This window comes from Podarcis vaucheri (genome assembly GCF_965113315.1).
Source record: "Podarcis vaucheri genome assembly, chromosome: 16".
NCBI classification, from domain to species: domain Eukaryota; kingdom Metazoa; phylum Chordata; class Lepidosauria; order Squamata; family Lacertidae; genus Podarcis; species Podarcis vaucheri.
Genome location: NC_138754.1, coordinates 36,000,739 through 36,019,790, shown reverse-complemented (window position 1 = coordinate 36,019,790; position 19,052 = coordinate 36,000,739). Strand labels below are relative to the sequence as shown.

General features: G+C 45.0%; 1 protein-coding gene and 1 long non-coding RNA gene across 5 annotated transcripts in view; one reads left to right on the top strand and one right to left on the bottom strand.

The window, feature by feature from the left end:
• The window catches only part of LOC309521568, a 503,597-nt gene that overhangs the window by 317,856 nt on the left and 166,689 nt on the right, over positions 1-19,052 (bottom strand). The window lies entirely within an intron of this gene.
• ADGRD1 (adhesion G protein-coupled receptor D1) overlaps positions 1-19,052 on the top strand; it is a 304,658-nt gene that overhangs the window by 207,752 nt on the left and 77,854 nt on the right. For all 3 annotated transcript variants that reach the window (XM_082204127.1, XM_082204128.1, XM_082204129.1), the window contains one exon: positions 1,816-1,969. In XM_082204127.1, the coding sequence (XP_082060253.1) occupies positions 1,816-1,969 (154 nt within the window). The remainder of the gene's footprint in view (positions 1-1,815; positions 1,970-19,052) is intronic.

The window sequence follows — 19,052 nt, the reverse complement described above, 5'->3', positions numbered from 1 at the left end:
ATTACATGTTGTCTAGGTAACAAGGTAACGCTCGCCCTCTTCCAGGGAGCGAGCATCTGCAAAGGGGCAAGTATTGCCCACTTTCCCAGGCAACTCAGGGTTGCTTACCTAGGTTCTGGCACTTCTGGAGCATTATGGGAAGTGAGAACAAGAATTCCAGTGTTGCCTAGAAAACTGGAATCTGTTGTAAGAGAGAAAGAGCTGTTTAGTTGCTCAGGCAACATTGGGACATTTGTCTAGCTTCCTGTGCTAAGTTGAAAGGATGTATTCGAGAGTGGGAAGAACAAGATGCACCACTGTGGTCCTTAGGCAATGCTGGGATGCTCCCCGGTTCAGTGAGCAACCTTTCCCCAGTTTCGTAAGACCTTCCACAGAGCACGTACAAAGGGGTACATATACACAGCATTTAGGGAGAAACAAATTTTATTTTGTTTCCATTTTAATGGCAAACTACCTAATTCATTCAACTTGAACCAGTGTGTGAACCAAAATACATCTAATCCTCAAAATCCAAACTTCTCTGAATTTTGCAACGCCAAATCAAGCAGTACTGTATACAAAAATGCATACACCAGGGAAAATTGCTTCCAAAAATGTGTATTTTAGTTAAAAATACATTTAAAAAATACATTTCTCTTAGGAGATATTCACAAATGGAAATTGCTGTGGAAATGTGGAGAACTGAATTTAAAATGAGGGGAAATGAGAATGGGGGGGGAATGAGAATTGACAGATTCATCCATAGCTCAGTGGCACAACATCTGCTTTGCATGCAGAAAGTCCCTGGTTCAGTCCCTGCCATCTCCAACCAGGGCTGGGACAGACCTCTCTCTGAAAGCCTGGAGAGCTGCTGCCAGCCAGTGTAGGCAGTCCTGAGCTAGATAGACGTATTGTCTGATGGTATATGGCAGCTTCATATCCACCCCTGTTACCTTTGCAGCCTCCAGGAGGCTGCTCTTTAACCTCAGCCTTAGTTTATACCTAAGAGCAGTAATAAACTTTCCGGAAAGGATACAGTCCTTAAGCAAGATAGTATGAGCTTCAGTCTTTGCATCTATAATATGAGGATGAAAACATGGGAGCTGGAGGAACTGCTGAGAAAATGTATGTGACACAGTTCGGGCATTTGGTATGTGTATTGTAATAAATACTATTGGAAATGATACATTGGATGGTTTTGTGGGATCACTATTCCCAATAAAACCAACATGCTTAAGTCTAATTAATGGATGAAAGGGTTAACACCATAAAGTAAGCTGTCCTGTCAGGCTTAGCTGTGTCACTTCCCTTATTTTGGGAGGAAATAGGTAATCCAGTCTATTATTCCCACCCCAGTCTTTTTGAGAAGCTCATCATGTGAAAATGTTTGAGCTGATTGCTTCAGCTCAACCATATGGCTCTCACCAGCCACTCTTGAGTTCCTATATAAATAACCTTGGAAATTGTAACTAAGTTTTACTGCCTCTGCAACTTTTCTGAAGCACATGCACCTGACTTTTGAAGAGTTTTTAAGTAATTCATTTTTCAACTTACCACATGTGTGTTCTTTTCCTCTGCTGGGGGAAGAAGGAAATTTTGAATCTCATTCGGATGGGCATTCGGATGGACAGCTCGTATTTTCATGTTTTACTTCGTTGCATAGCTTGTAACCTTAAATCTCTGTGGGGTTCTCTCACCAAAAAATACTTGCCCCAAATTTGGATCTTGGCATTCAGGAATTCTCCTTCCTATATAGTTTGCTTTTTGGTTTTTTGCACCAACAGTTTTGACATTTCTGTGCATTTTGATATTTATATGCTTGCTTCCACTTTTTAGGTGCCCTGCAAAATCCTCGCCGTTCTCCTCCATTTCTTCTTCTTGAGTGCTTTTGCATGGATGCTAGTGGAAGGATTTCATCTCTACAGTATGGTGATCAAAGTGTTTGGATCTGAAGAAAGCAAGCATTTATACTACTACGGAATTGGATGGGGTAAGCAATTATTTATTTATTTTGGCAGGTTTCCTATAGGCATTTCCTTTGATCACTGTTGAGAACAGGGTGGACCTTTGCCCTGGCCCAGCAGGGCTCTTTCTGTTTATATTTTTTCTCCTTCCTTTAAACTAAAATGGGTGAAAAGGGGTCTTTCTAAAGAGTTGGCATTCAAAATGCACACAAATGCTATTGGGTGACAGAGAGAAGGTGGAACTTCTCAACACTTACTTTGCCTCTGTCTTCACCCGAAAGAACAGCAGCATCCAAACTAGTGATAACAGAATACAGTAATATCTCTGTGAACGTCCGCCTCGTCTAGCGTCCATTCCGGCGAACATCCACGGCAAACCCAGAAGTACCAGAACAGGTTACTTCCGGGTTTGCCGGTTGTGCATGCGCAGAAGCACAAACCGCTCCACGCGTGTGCGCAGACGCAGCGCTTTGCCCTGAATCCTTTTTGGCTAGCAGCCAGGGCTCCGGAACAAGGTACCACTGTAAGTGATGCAAGGAGGGAGCTGCAGCCCAAGATAGAAGAAGAGGAGGAGTTTGGATTTGATATCCCGCTTTATCACTACCCAAAGGAGCCTCAAAGAGGCTAACATTCTCCTTTCCCTTCCTCCCGCACAACAAACACTCTGTGAGGTGAATGAGGCTGAGAGACTTCAGAGAAGTGTGACTAGCCCAAGGTCACCCAGCAGCTGCATGTGGAGGAGCGGAGACACGAACCCGGTTCCCCAGATTACGAGTCTACTGTTCTTAACCACTACACCACACTGGTTCTCAGTGAACACTTCTCAAAATGAATTCAAATTTACAGGGCCTGGTGATCTGCGTCCAAGGGTATTAAAGGAGCTTGTGGATGTAATCTTAGAGCAAACTGAGCAAAACTGTATGCAGCTTGGAGCAGAAACATACAGGTATCATTTGCGGACTAAAAACAAAAACAATTGTAGAGGATACTAATTCACTTGATTCATTTGTGTCCCAAAGAATGGGTGAATAAGCAGACACCAGCAATTTCTGCTCCCGTTTCTGTTAGAATTCTCTGACATCCCTTCTTCTCCCCATCATTATTATTATTTTTAAAAGCCCCCCCCCTTGACACTGAACCTCATTTGCATCCATTCCTTTCCCTCCGCAAGACAAAGGCGGCCTCCCTGGCATTGTTCTGGGGAGGTAAGAATTATGCTTGTCAAAGCTTCCCAATCTGGAAAAGAAAAGAAGTGGGAGTAACACTCTAGGAACAAAAACATGAATGATCAAAGGCAAATTATCAGTGTAATTGTGGATCGTTTAGAAAATATTTTAAAACATGCATTATCTCTTAAGCACACACGCATACATTTAGGAGCTGAATCAAGAACCAATTACAGCAATTATGTAGCTATATCATCATTGTGATTGGAATAATTAATAGCTAGGCTGTGGTCAGGGGAAGCGACAGGTGAGTGACATCCGTTTATATGTTTATTAATGGTTGCTTATGTTTTCTGGTCATCCTTGCTGCCTGTTCTTTTCCACCTCTCCTTCTGATGCCTTTATTTCTAATTCCAAAGTCTTATCTTCCTTGTTTCTATTTGGGCCACTTTAGACCACTGGATCATATAGCCGTGAGTAATGTGCTATTTTATAAGGCGAAACATTATAACACACACACACACCACTGTCTCTCTTTCTCTCTCTGAGTGAATGCTCTATATTTCTGCACCCACCTATCATGTACAGATTGTTAAGCATGCTATGTTCAGCTTGTTGTCAAAGAGAAAATTCAAATGCCAGCTGCAGATCCTTTTGCAATTCTCATCAAGGAAATTCTTTCCATATTGTGGAGTTCTGAATTTCCTGGGTTTCTTATCTCTCACTTTTTAAAATTGAAGCATTACAGTAGAAATTGTTGTTTAGTCGTTTAGTCGTGTCCGACTCTTCGTGACCCCATGGACCAGAGCACGCCAGGCACTCCTCCCTTCCACCGCCTCCCTCAGTTTGCTCAAACTCATGTTAGTAGCTTCGAGAACACTGTCCAACCATCTCGTCCTCTGTCATCCCCTTCTCCTTGTGCCCTCCATCTTTCCCAACACGAGGGTCTTTTCCAGGGAGTCTTTCTTCTCATGAGGTGGCCAAAGTATTGGAGCCTCAGCTTCAGGATCTGTCCTTCCAGTGAGCACTCAGGGCTGATTTCCATAAGAATGGAGAGGTTTGATCTTCTTGCAGTCCATAGGACTCTCAAGAGTCTCCTCCAGCACCACAATTCAAAAGCATCAATTCTTCGGCATACATTGGGAATAGGGATGGGCAAATTACTCTGTTTCAGGTCCACTTCAGTTTTACACGTGTTCTCCGATAGTCCTGGTTTGCATCCAATGTAGCGCTAACTTAGTCACTTACTGCTATACTTGTGTTTTCCCTTGCACAACAGTGTTCTGCCAGTGCAACAAGTACATTGCCAAAGAGTCTTGTGTCATGGATTGCACAATATGAACTAGCGGTTGCACAACAAGCAACCAGTAACACAGTTGTTGTGTTGGATTATTTTGCTGTGCGCAGTTTAAAATCTGTCATCTGCTGGCACAAGGGATTTTGCATTAGTGGACAGAGAATGTTGGATCTGCCCCTTGTTCTCTTCCATTTCTGCATTAACCAGCACATTTTGTTTTCTTTAAAAAAACACCACACACATGGAAACCTGCTTTTAAATTCCTGTTAATAGAACCATTTCTTCTCAGAATATGAAATTCTAAATGTATTAGCTCTCAAAACACACATTGCTAAACACATCTTCTCAACACATATGCAGATATGTTTTGATCATTAAAAACAGCAATCTGAGAAGATTGTAGCTTCATGAACTGGTGCTTGCATTTCCCATTTTTCTTTCCCCTCCTTTTCCTTTTGTGTCATGTCCTTTGGACTGTAAATCCAGAGAGCAGGGACTGTCTTCAGATCATTGTAAATTGCACCAGAAGTCCTTTTTGAGCTAAAACAAGGGTGAGGAAACTTGGGCCAGGGGGCGGGGAATTGAATGTGGCTCCCCAGACCTTCTGATTTGCTCTTATAACACTCCCTTGGTCATGCTCCTACCCCAGGCTACGCCTCTCACCTGCTTTTCTCCATGCCACCCTCAGGTGGATTAACTAGCAAAGAAAAAAAACAGGCTAGTGCCTGTTTTCAAACCAGAGGGCTTACACACAGAGAGCCTCAGTAGAAGTGTTTAAATCCCTTCATTATTAATGAAGCATAGGAATAGGATATTAAACCTTCATTCATTATGTTCCAGCTGCTTGAGGCAACTGGCTCCCTTTCTACCTTCATGCAATGAAACAGAGCACACTCTGAAGTAAGTTTAAAAATGATTTACTTACTTAATCTGAGGTCGCAGTCATGCATTATCCTTGTTGCAACACTAAGAAATACAGGTAAATGTTGTTGTTGTTTAGTTGTTTAGTTTTGTCCGACTCTTCGTGACCCCATGGACCAGAGCACGCCAGGCACTCCTGTCTTCCACTGCCTCCCGCAGTTTGGTCAAACGCATGCTGGTAGCTTCGAGAACACTGTCCAACCATCTCATCCTCTGTCATCCCCTTCTCCTTGTGCCCTCAACCTTTCCCAACATCAGGGTCTTTTCCAGGGAGTCTTCTCTTCTCATGAGGTGGCCAAAGTACTGGAGCCTCAGCTTCAGGATCTGTCCTTCCAGTGAGCACTCAGGGCTGATTTCCTTCAGAATGGATAGGTTTGATCTTTTTGTAGTCCATGGGACTCTCAAGACTCTCCTCCAGCGCCATAATTCAAAAACATCCATTCTTCGGCAATCAGCCTTCTTTATGGTCCAGCTCTCACTTCCATACATCACTACTGGGAAAACCATAGCTTTTACTATATGGACCTTTGTCAGCAAGGTGATGTATTGGCTTTTTAAGATGCTGTCTAGGTTTGTCATCACTTTTCTCCCAAGAAGCAGGCGACTTTTAATTTCGTGACTGCTGTCACCATCTGCAGTGATCATGGGGCCCAAGAAAGTAAAATCTCTCACTGCCTCCATTTCTTCCCCTTCTATTTGCCAGGAAGTGATGGGAGCAATGGCCATGATCTTCGTTTTTTTGATGTTGAGCTTCAGACCATATTTTGCTGTCTCCTCTTTCACCCTCATTAAGAGGTTCTTTAATTCCTCCTCACTTTCTGCCATCAGAGTTGTGTTATTGGGTAGAAAAACATAACAAAGGCAGCCTCAGGTAAGGTGCTAAGTGGAGGAACGGCTGCCTCTGTTGCTTGCCCCCCCCCCGAGAAATGGAAGGAAGGAAGAAAACCTTAATCCCTGTTAGCATTTTTTGTCTTTTGCTGCTGCATCACACTGTTGACTCATCTTAAGCTTGTAGTCTACTAAGACCCCTAGATCCTTTTTGCATGTACTACTGGCAAGCCAGCTGATTGATGGAGGTGTGTGTGCGTGTGTGTGCGTGTGCACGCGCACACATCTGTGTAGAAAAAACCAGACTGGAATGTAACCTGCTGTAGAAAGGTAAGAGTCACATTCAGTGCCCCTCCCACTTTTGCCTCTGGTCTCACTCACATTGGCATGTGGCTCCCCTGAAGGTTCCCCATAAGAGAATGAAGACCTGGGGTTGTAAAAGTTTTCCCACCCCTGGGCTGACTCTTTTGAGCAAGCAAATAACATGGGGAAAACCCCATAGAACATATGTGCTCAGAGGTGTGTAAGATTTGCTACTGGGCTGAGTTCAGGGTGCTACGATTAGTAAGCACAGCCTTTAACAACTTGGGACCAGTTCACCAACGATATTGTATTGCCTCACATTTGCCCACTTTTGACTGCCTTGTTTAATGTGGCAGCACAAACACTTTGGAACTCCTTACCTATTGATATCAGGCAGGTGCTTTCACTTTTGGCACCTGCTGAAGGCATTCACATTTAGATCAGCTTTCCTAGATGTTTAGAAAGTTTGTAGGAGTTTAAACTTGTTCTAGTCTAAGTTACTACAGTCTTAGCCTACTGTATGTCTTAAATCATGGTTGTAAATTTTTAACATTTTTAAATAAAATTGATCATTTTATGGTTTTATCTTTTTTTTGTAAACCGCTTTGAGGTCTTTCCTGCAATCAAGCAGTATATAAGTTTTTTTTTAATGAAGTAAATAATTAAAAAGCATTTGGGAAGCCTTCCAGATCTCAGAAATATGGGTGCCATGAGCAGGAAAAGAAGCAGACCACCCCCAAAATCTACCTCGGCCGTTTATGCTCTGCTCTCACAGACCTGGTTTCCACTATAGCCAATCGGATTTCATTATGATATCGCTGTAGTAAACAAAAATCTGCCCTTATTCCCTTACTGGGAACACAAGAGCCCTTATAGAGTCCTTTGTAGGTTCTCCATCAGTCAGAGAAAATAACAGAGGCCAACCAGAAAATATTGAGAAGCAAAGCAGCTTGTAAGCTTGATCTTTATTGAACTGTTACAACAGGGTGCTCCCCTCACACGCAGGAAAGGAGGAGGACCCAGAACAAAGGTGTGCCTGCCCTTATATAGACATTTTAAATTGCCTTCCCTGGAGCTCAAGACCACCCCTCCATACATCATACATCCATCACAGAAGGGGTGTAACCCAAGACCACCCCCCACAAACATCATACCTACATCACAGAAAAGGAGGTCTACAACAGAAATCTGAGTGCGTTGTTTATCTCCTGTCTGGCAGGTTACCTGTTAATGGTCACTTGATTAGATACCCTGGGGAGCCTGGCCAGTCTTTTGTAATGACAAATACTTAGTTCCTGTGCCAGGTCACAGGCTCACCCTATTCATACACAGACATACCCTTAAGACAGGATTTGTGAACAAAAAGACAATGGGGAGGTTTTTCCATTTTCCTTCGACCTTGCAGAGAAATATTTGAGGTCAATTTGGGAGGGACAAAATGGTTTTGGGTCTTTTTCTGTGGGGTTTCAGACATGTGGTTTATATATGCAGTTATGAACGTTTTACACACACACACACACACACACACACACACACACATATATGTAAAGGGACTCCTGACCATTAGGTCCAGTCGTGACCGACTCTGGGATTGCTCATCTCTCTTTATTGGCCAAGGGAGCCAGCGTACAGGTTCCGGGTCATGTGGCCAGCATGACTAAGCCGCTTCTCGCGAACTAGAGCAGCACACGGAAACACCGTTTACCTTCCTGCCAGAATGGTACCTATTTATCTACTTGCACTTTGACGTGTTTTTGAACTGCTAAGTTGGCAGGAGCTGGGACCGAGCAACGGGAGCTCACCCTGTCGTGGGGATTAGAACCGCCGACCTTCTGATCGGCAAGTCCTAGGCTCTGTGGTTTAACCCACAGCGCCACCTGCGTCTATATCTATATCATCTATATCTATATATCTATATCTCCTCAAATTTTTAATTTCATCGCCAAGGGAATTTAGAGTAAGGGCAATACTTCTTGGATAGACCTTGCCTTTACTCTGAAACAGTTTTTGCCTTGCATGCCCTCAGTGACATCTCGATGGAGCCATGTTATTTGGCTGCATCGCGATGTCACTGTAAAAAAGAAGACCATTAAAAATAAAAATGAAGCTGCAGCCTGTGATCGTCAGTGAGCAGGCATGAGAATAGTAAGCTTTTGGTGGGGTCAAGAAACTCTTTATCCTCTCCCAAGAGCTCTGGAAATGTTTATTGGAAAACATCCAGCTTAACCCTACTGTGCATCTGCCCTTAGCAGGCATCGGAGAATAGATGTAGGATCAAAGGGGTGGGAGGAGGGGTGTTATTGCAAGCAAGGGATTTGTTGGCTTAAACCTCAGCATCTGCTTGGATGGCGTAGGAGAAATTAGTTTAGTAAAACAAATTCGGCAGTAATCAGAGAGGCAGTGCACCAAATGTTCCTGCTCATCCAAAATCTCCCGCTTGCGTTCATTCTGCCAAGTGCAAAGAACTGTGAGCCTTTGCTTATGGAAGCTTCCTGCTTTCAGGATGGGGGTGGAGAGGGGAAAATAAAGAGCCTTCCCCTTATAGAATTCTTTGGAGATTTGTCAGGAAATTGCCCTGTTGCCTAAGTGATTCAGAATAGAAGATAAGTGGCACATCACATTTTAAATCACATTTGTGATTTGAGGACCCGATCCCCACTTGGGGAATGAAAACATGTGGACACAGTATATTAGGTTAATGGGCAAGAAAAGGCCACAACTTTATTGATTACAGCATGTGAGAAGGTATTGGCTTAGGCATTGGACCACTGGAAATTTGACCCCACCCACTCGGAGAGGGGTGAGTCTGCTGAGGGGTTAACCACCAGTAGGGAGAGCCTATTGATGTTAATACAACTATAAGCTCTCTCCTGATGTCACCGAGGGCCGTGCCATGGCCCCCCGCCAAACCAGGCATCCTACAAGATCCATGACGGCCAGATTCCTTTAATGGAATACCCAAAAGTGAAGGGGTAGGCGATAGCCACACCTTAACTTTCCATACACCAACAACACATTCCAATGCCTAACTGCCAAATACCAAGAAAGTTGTGACGATTGCTACGAGGTAAGTGAAAAACAAACAAACAAGAGGCCGGTGCCAATTTGCCAATTGGAAAAAACTCCTACCAGGCCCCCTGGTCAACCAGGGTGACCAACCATGGGTCCATAGCAAGGCCAAGAGAGAAGCTATGCCCTAGAGGGAGTGGTGGGTGGGTGACTTGTGGTAGATTGGGAGTGAATGGCGGGGAAAGCTGGCGCAGCCGCATTTGAGCGGCTAAACCACGCCTCCCTGGTGGCACCTGATTGGGTGCCCAGCTGGGGGGGGCGTGGCGCACCAGGGAAGGTGAGGGAATCGTCTCCTGGTCACAACCCCTCCCCTCCGGAAGGAGGAGAGGCTTAAGTGGCACATCACATTTTTTTAAAAAAAATGTGGTTCACCATTGGATTGGGTCCTCCTCTCCTGAGCAGGAGAAAACAAGCTTGCTCCCTCTTTCATGTTACACATGGGAAATGGAGCAAGCTTGTTTTCTCCTGCTCGGGATGGTAGCACCTGAGCCAATGTTTCAAGTTATAAGATGAGATTCTGAATCAACACCAGAAAGAACTTTCTGACAGTAAGAGCTGTTGGACAGTGGAAGGGACTTCCTCAGAAGGTGGTAGACCTCAGAAGGAGGCCTTTAAGGAGAGGTTGGATGGCCATCTGTCATGGATGCTTCAGCTCAGATTCCTGCATTGCAGGGGGTTGGACTAAATGACCCTTGGAGTCCCTTCCAACTCTACAATTCTATGATTCTATGTGGTGCGGTGGTTAAGAGCGGTGGACTCGTAATCTGGGGAACCGGGTTCGCTTCCCCGCTCCTCCACATGCAGCTGCTGGGTGACTTTGGGCTAGTCACACTTCTCTGAAGTCTCTCAGCCTCACTCACCTCACAGAGTGTTTGTTGTGGGGGAGGAAGGGAAAGGAGAATATTAGCCACTTTGAGACTCCTTAGGGTAGTGATAAAGCGGGATATCAAATCCAAACTCTCCTCCTCCTCCTCCTCCTCCTCCTCCTCCTCCTCTTCTTCTTCTTCTTCTTCTTCTTCTTCTTCTTCTTCTTCTTCTTCTTCCTCCTCCTCCTCCTCCTCCTCCTCCTCCTCTGCTTCTTCTTCTTCTCCTCCTCCTGCTCCTGCTTAATAAGATGGTTTGTCATATGAAAAATGGTTTCTGCTGGACTTTTTCACTTAACCTCTCTGCTGCCTTCCAGGCCATTTTGGTTTATTTATTTGCTTGCTTTCCTTTGGGATTTCAGCTTGGAGGAACTGGTGGGAGTCTGGGCTCTGAACTCTTGGAAAGATAGATTTTGCCACTTGGCAATTGCTTCTTTGCTGTTATGCTACAGGAAGTTCCTGGCCTCCTTTCCTAGAGGCTATGGGGAAAAAATCAATTTGGCAAGATGAATTCCTCCCCAGAAAACTAGAAGTGAATATCCTTTTGGACTATACTGTTTTCTAGAAGCAGGAGATACCTTTTCCAAGTGCATGCCCAAGAAAGAGAGAAAAAGAACCTTGCAAATCATAGGGCTTAAGCATATTTTTGTTTTTATTTGTGTTGCGTCAAAAAGAAAGAAAAGAAAGCAAGCTTCATTCTCCCCTCCTTTAATATTCTCCATAAAATAATGAGAAAAGAAACTGTATTCAAACATTATCAAAGGGGGAAAAATTCAGGGAGTCATGGGTGGGATTTTGTTTTGTTTTGTTCTTGCTGGTTTTCCCTTGCCTTTCATTCAAGGGGGGGTGAGGGGATTCGTGGGTGTCCTTTCTGCGAATGGGCTCCCTGGTCATCCGCCCTCTTCAGCCTTCACAGGGGGAAGCAGTTCCTGAAAACTCTGCAATGTCCGTGGCTGGGCATTAGCACAAGTGTGGGAAGCCAGGAAGACTACCTACTACACAACTAGCAGCTGTTCATTGTTATTTTATACACACACACACACACACAGTGGTACCTCTGGTTATGAACTTAATTCATTCTGGAGATCCGTTCTTAACCTGAGACTGTTCTTAACCTGAGGTACCACTTTAGCGGCCTCCCGCTGCCACTGCACCACCACCGCACGATTTCTGTTCTCATCCTGAAGCAAAGTTCTTAACCCGAGGTACTATTTCTGAGTTAGCGGAGTCTGTAACCCGAAGTGTTTGTAATCCGAGGTACCACTGTATGCCTGTGGGAAAGCTTGCCTTAAAACAAAACAGGCAAGTGTGTTGATCATAGGCACTCAATAACCAGCCATCCTGGCTTCCCATGCTTAAATTAAAGGCCAGGTCAGCACATCAAGGGGTGATTCCTGTCAGTGTTTTTGTGTGTATACACTGCAGAACCTCATTGAAGCACTTAAGCTCACCACAGGAAGCAGCCATTTAGCAGAGTTGTATTTGCTAGATCTATACCAGCATATACCATTATACACAAACACACTATTTACATTCAGGTAGGTAGCCGTGTTGGTCTGACGCAGTTGAAATATATAAAGAAATAAAAAAATTGTCCAGTAGCACCTTAGAAACCAACTAAGTTTGTTCTTGGTATAAGCTTTCGTGTGCGTGCACACTTCTTCAGATAACTTGTATCTGAAGAAGTCTGGAACAGATTAATCCATTTTGCATTACTTTCTCTGGGAAAGAGCCTCTTGGTTTTGGAACACTTTGGATTTGGAACGGACTTCCAGAACGGATTAAGTTTGAGAACCAAGGTACCACTGTATATCCCTTGATTGTGGGGAATACCTCAAAGCAATTTACAAAAAACAAAAAGACTATGAAATTATCAGTATATAGCCATAATTTAAAACATAGAGAAAGTTAAAACCACAATAGAATAGAATGGACTGAAACAACTTAACTTCCTAAACATTTTGGGTAGGCATGTAATAAAAATGCCTCCAGGGACAGAAGTTCCCCAAAAGGTGTTTAAGTTATTTATGTATGTAGCAACAGTGGCTAAGATTCTTTATTGCACAAAAATGGAAGGAAGAAGAAGTTTCCACCAAAGAAGAATGGATAAGTAAGGTGATAGACTATGCAGAAATGGCAAAGTGAACAGCCAAACTAAGAGACCCGAATGATGATTGTTTGGTGGAAGACTGGAAGCCCTTTTTGGACTATTTAGGAAAATACTATAGCTTGATGAACTTGCAAGCAGGATTCGAGATATGATCAACAAAAGGAATGAGAGAATACAGTATTGAAATGATATTGTAAGAAAAAGAAGGCATTTTGTAAGAAAAAGAAGGCATCGTGCAGCAATGGGGAAGAAACTAAAACGCCATGGAAAATGGGATGGGAAGTCGAAAAAAGACAAATCTATGTATTGAAGTATATATGTACAACTTTTGAAAACTTAATGGAAAAAATATTATCTTTGAAAAGAATGTCTTCAGCAGGCACCAAGCAGAGTACAGCGAAGGCTCCTGCCTGGTACCAATAGGCAGGGGGTTTCTAATTGCCTATACTGCCACACTAAACCATCGGGTTCTTAAAAATGTGTGCAGGTATTACCGTATTTTTCGCCCTATAGGACACACTTTTCCCCCTCCAAAAATGAAGGGGAAATGTGTGTGCGTCTTATGGGGCGAATGCAGGCTTTCGCTGAAGCCTGGAGAGCAAGAGGGGTCGGTGCGTACCGACCCCTCTTGCTCTCCAGGCTTCAGGAGAGCCCCGTCGCCAGCCCTGCAAACTCGGGGGACAGCGGGAGAGGCGCGGCGCGCCTTTCCCACTGTCCCCCGACTTGGCTAGAAGGCTGGCGGGGGGAGAAGCCTGCTCCTCCCCGTCGCCAGCCCCGCAAACTCGGGGGACAGCGGGAGAGGCGCAGCGCGCCTTTCCCACTGTCCCCCGACTTGGCTAGAAGGCTGGCGGGGGGCTTTCCCCTCCTGCAGCCCCGCAAGCTCCCAGAGCGATGCCAAAGCTGCACGCAGCTTCCACATGGCTCTGGGTCCCGTTCTGGGGGCTGGGGGAGGGGGAAGCTCCGCTTTCCCCACCCCCAGCCCCACAAGCTCCCAGAGCGATGCCAAAGCCTGAGCTTCCCCAGCCCCGCGCCTGGGGGGGGGGAATAATTTTTTCCCCTTTATTTCCCCCCCCCCCAAATCTAGGTGTGTCCTATGGGCTGGTGCGTTCTATAGGGCGAAAAATGCGGTATGTAAAAGTTCCTCCTAATGAGATATAAGAAAAGGAATATTCTGCAGCAAGTGGAGTGCTGAAGAATCAACAAGGCTATGCTTCCAGAACCCAAACTTCGAGAGTGGTTCTGTTTCAGCCCTGGTTAATAATGCTTGTTTCTGTCTATGAGGCCTTAATGTGCTTATTTCAACTTGCTGTGCCATAAGATAGTCCAAATCTCACAGCTTGGCAGCAACCATGAGATGCCCAAGCAGGTGCTGAAATGCATGAGCACCTTTGTGGCAGGTGTTACATTATCTGCAGGTAGATTTATCAAAGAAAACCCAGCATTATGGTCGTAAGTGAATTTGATTTCTTCCCTTTCCGGTGTCTCAAATGGTTGGTTCTTAGTGAGTCAATCTGTTTATTTCAGAGTAATGAACGCCAGTTGTTTGGCCACCGCATCCTACCAAACACCGCCGGAATTTTGCCAATTTATCTTCTAATATTCCATTAAAACCAAGAAGACGAGAACTGAGGAGGGTGATCTGTAGACCATTTTACATTCATGGAATTAGTTCTTCTTGTTATCCAGATGACTGCCTGGCATTTCATCTGCATAAGTTTTATTATCTTGCCAGGGAGCTCTCTATTTAATTTTCTTCTCCAGTGCAGTTTTAAGCTGATAAATAATCAAGTTAAATCCTGGGGACATTTCAGATATGCTCTGGTTAAAGCAAGCAGGTTAAGGCTATATACCACCTAAACAGACTTGTCTGAAATGTTTCTGCGGAATGAATGTTACGGCATTGATATTTCACTGCACATTTGTTTATTATTTCCCCTCCCCAATTTAAACCCACTTCGTCCCTAAAAGCGCAGAGCAGATTGCACAGATATTTGATGTTTTCACTTCGAAGAAGGACAAAGAGAGAACCTCCCTCCAAAGACAGAAAGTTTCTTGATGAGACAGAGGAAACAGCAACACTTATCCTTTGGGTAGCGATGGGCCAAAATTGTGCCCCCTCCCCACCTACAGCCAGGGGACAACTTTCTGATACTTAACATGTCGTTCTGTCTCAGAGAAAGGGAGGCGAGAACAACATAGGAAGCTGCCTTATAGGGAGTCAGATTAGATGATCCTCAGAGGTCCCTTCCAACTCCATATTTCCATGATTCTATTACTCTGTGACCCAGACCATTAGTCTATCTATCTCAGTATTGTCTACACTGACTGGCAGTGGCTCTCCATGGGTTTTAAGAAGAGAATTTTCCCCAGCCCTAGCTGATGACGGTAGGGATTGAAACTGCCGCCTTCTGCATGCAAAGTAGATGACCCACCACGAAGCTACAGCAACTGTTGGCCCTTGGGCTGGGGTCACCGGAAGGCTGGCAACATGGATTGGCATACATGGGCATCTGCTGAGGACCTACACCCCAGTGTGTGTGTGTGTGTGTGTGTGTGTGTGTGTGACTAACACGAGCCCCCCGGACCTGCTGCTCCTCTTCAACCTGTTTGTTTGCTTGCCTGTCACTCAGGCCCTGTGCAATTATTTGCCGGTCAAAATTGGCCAGGAGTCTTCCCTGCCATCTTTTGGGCATCTTTTAAAAGGTGTAGACCATGAAAGTATTTTTTTCCATTACTGTAATAAGGATGGGAGTGCAATACCGCTTTCTTGTCTGGAATAATAATAAATAATAATAATAAATTTTATTTATACCCCGCCCTCCCCAGCTCAGGGCGGCTAACAACCAAAAATAAAAACACGTAAATGAATACAACTTAAAAACAAGATTAAAATACAACATTAAACCATAAAAAACGCAGCCTCATCACAGGAGGAGAATGGAAAAGAGAAAGGGGGGGGGAATCAAATTGACTCCAATTTGAGAACTTCAGGGAACTTCAGGCTTAGACAGTGCTTTTATTTAGGGGGGAAAGCTGCTGGTACATACCATTAAGTTGTTAAAGTGAGCACCACACTTTTAACATGGAGAGTGGAAGGTACTGGTGCCCTTGAGTACCCCCAGGAAAAAAGTACTGGGCTCAGGGGCCTCTCATATGGCCCCCGGGCCTCTCTCCAGGCTGCACTCTCTCCTGAGCCCCACCTTGAGTCTTCTGCACCAGCCCAAGAAACACCATGTGTGTTTGGGCACAGAAGACTCACAGGGCCTTGCATTTGCATCCTCCTGAGATGTCTTTGCCTGACTGGAATGTATCGTTGAACTCTGGCGAAGCCTCTTGCTTCCCTGGATGGAGAACAGAGAAGGGTGTGTGTAGAAAATAGCCTAATGTATAAAGGTAAAATGTGCATCTCTTGTTCTACTTCACTTTTGCCTCTAGCACTGCCCACCACTGGCATGTGGACCCCAGAAGGTGGCCCAGAAGGAAATGTGGCCCTTGGGATAAAATAATGTCCCCCACCCCTGTGTTAGAGACCCTGGGAACATAGACCTATATAAGTAAAGTTAGCAAACAGGTAAAATCTACTTCTCATGTTCTCCGACATAAACACATGGACCTTAATCACAGGGTCATGTGTTTGAGCACTGCGTTGGGCTAAAATATTCCTGCGTTGTAGGGGGTTTGACCTATTCTATTCTATTCTATTCTATTCTATTCAGCCCTGGGACCTATGCAGCCTTGTGAAGGCAAACCTTTTCTCTCAACGTGCATTGCAACATGATTATCCTTCCCCAAAAACATGCAGTTTCATCCTCCCTCTTTTAGGGTTATAGGTTGCCATTCATTAGAGCAAATCACCCCTACTAGAACAGTAGGATGGGATCTTAAAACTCAATAGTTTTTATGCACAACACTCTCCCTTCCCCCGCCCCCTTTTGGTAGCTCTCAAGAGAGAGTAACTGGCTGGTGACATTTTTATGCGGTAACTGTGCCGATCATATTATCTCCAGGGAGACTTCGTTGTACTTTCTATTTTGGAAGCTATTTTTAGAGGCTTGGATTGGGAGCCATTGACTCTGGAGTGTTATTAAAGGAGATGAGGGTGATATTGCTTTTCCTGGGAGGAAGTGCTGAGAGCAGAAGCAAGAGAGATTAGATTTTTTCTTTCTTTCTGGGAAGCTGGATCAAAGATACAGAATATTGTTATCTACAGCAGCGAGGCCAGCGATCACCTTTTAATAACCGCGGTTCAGGGCCACGTTTATTGATCAGGTTTTCTGGACAAATTGCAACTCCTGGCCATCAGCAAGTTTACCCTCTTCCTTCACAAGGGTCAGTTAACATAATATAGCTGTCCTAGAAAGTAATCATTATGGCTGTGCTGAACGTTTGCAAGTGAGCATTTCGGGTGTCAAAAAGGGGACTCTGTTAAAGGCGCTGGGGCCGATCCATTGGCTTGCTGTTTATTTGTCAGGCTCCCATCCCTAAACATGACAGCAACTCCTACTTGCAAGCAAGGGTGAGATCTTTTTTCACGCAAAAAGCAGTACAATTTCATCAGCGGGCGTCAGGTTCAGAAGTCAAGATTCTAAGGTACACAAGCAAGAGAAGAGATTCACAACTGAAAGGAAAGCAATTTGATGTTGCAACAGTTGATACTGTCAGGAGTTCAGCCTACACTCGAGTAGGACCCTGGCAGAGACATATGCCCAACTGGCATGTTCCCTCCCTCCTGGTCAATCGTTTGGGAGCTTCAAAAGCTTTCTTCAGCCCGAACATCACAGCGACCAATGCCAATCGACACCGGCACACTTAGGGATCCGCGGAGTTTGCACATCATGCGTGACAGACCTCAGCAACTCAGCATTTTGGCTAATCTACTTTATTTACATATAAACACACACAGAGCACTGCAACATGGCTCCCTCTCTAGCATCAGACAGCAAAGAGAAAAAGAAACAACAACAAAAAAGAACAAAGGACAATAGTCCCACTTCACAGAACACAGTAACACAAATATCCTGTTTCGGTCACTTCCCACTCTGTGGAGTCAAAACATATACCGTCATGTGAAAGACAACAATCCCATGACTACAATCACGGAGCAGGAATTCTAACAGATATACCCCTACGACCAAACTTTTAAAGATGAGGTGGGGCGAGCTCACGTATGGAATTCTTTCTTGCTCTATGACTCTTCTGTGCCCAAACACACATGCTGGTGCTTGGACTGGTGCACCTGGTTCTCAGCGACACAACTGTCACTGCCCTTAGGCATGATGGCTGTCCTCTGCCTCCACAGTTGGAAGCAAGACTGCTTCTGAATGCCAGTTGTTGGAAACCATAGCAGGGAAAAGTCCTCTTGTGCTCAAATCCAGCTTACTGGCTTCCCATAGGCATCTGGTTGGCCACTGTGCAAACAGGAAACTTGACTAGATGGACCATCACCTGATCTAGCAGGCGCTTCTCATGTTCTTACATTCTCCTGCTGCTCCACTACCAGCTCCTCCTGTTCAGCCCCTCCCTCTAGCTGGTTGAAGTCCTGCTCTCCCTGTGATGAGTCCAGGCCCTCTGCAGGAGGGTTCTGGAGACAGAGCTCCTGCCTCACATTTAAAGGGGAGGATCAGGGCCGGATTTATGTATAAGCCAGGGGTCTGCAACCTTTAAGACAAAAAGAGCCACTTGGACCCGTTTCCGAAGAAAAACAACAACCTGGGAGCCGCAAAACCATTGTGACATTTAAAGCATGCGCGCCGCTGCCCTCTGATCTGACAGCGTACGGGAAGGATACATTGGGACAGTGCGTGACTAACGCACGTACCGCCCCCATGCGACATCACAGCCAGTACAGCGCCCGCCACAGTGGGGAGTGTCGGGGCGCACAATGCGCCTCCTCCCCTCGCTAGTATCTGCCCTGGAGCCGCGGCAAAGGTGTAAAAGAGCCACATGCGGCTCCGGAGCCGCAGGTTGCAGACCCCTGGTATAAGCTAAACAAGCTAAAGCTTAGTGCTCCACTCTCTTGGGGGCCCTCCAAAAAATATACTTCTTCTTAATTGTATTCCACTATTAATATACTTCTTCTTAATTGTATTTCAGTTCAACAATTACTTTGATAAAATACACATTTTGTTATGCACAAATGGCTTTAGATACCTATTAAGGTAAAGGTAAAGGGACCCCTGACTGTTAAGTCCAGTCGCAGACGACTCTGGGATTGCGGCGCTCATCTCGCTTTACTGGCCGAGGGAGCCGGTGTACAGATTCTGGGTCATGTGGTGAGCATGACTAAGCCGCTTCTGGTGAACCAGAGCAACTCATGGAAACGCTGTTTACCTTCCCGCTGCAGTGGTACCTATTTATCTACGTGCACTTTGACGTGCTTTTGAACTGCTAGGTTGGCAGGAGCAGGGACCGAGCAACGGGAGCTCACCCCGTCACAGGGATTTGAACCACCAACTTTCTGATTGGCAAGCTCTGTGGTTTAGACCACAGCGCCACCCACGTCCTTTAGATACCTATTAGGTCCATAAATTACCATATAGCATATATTCAACA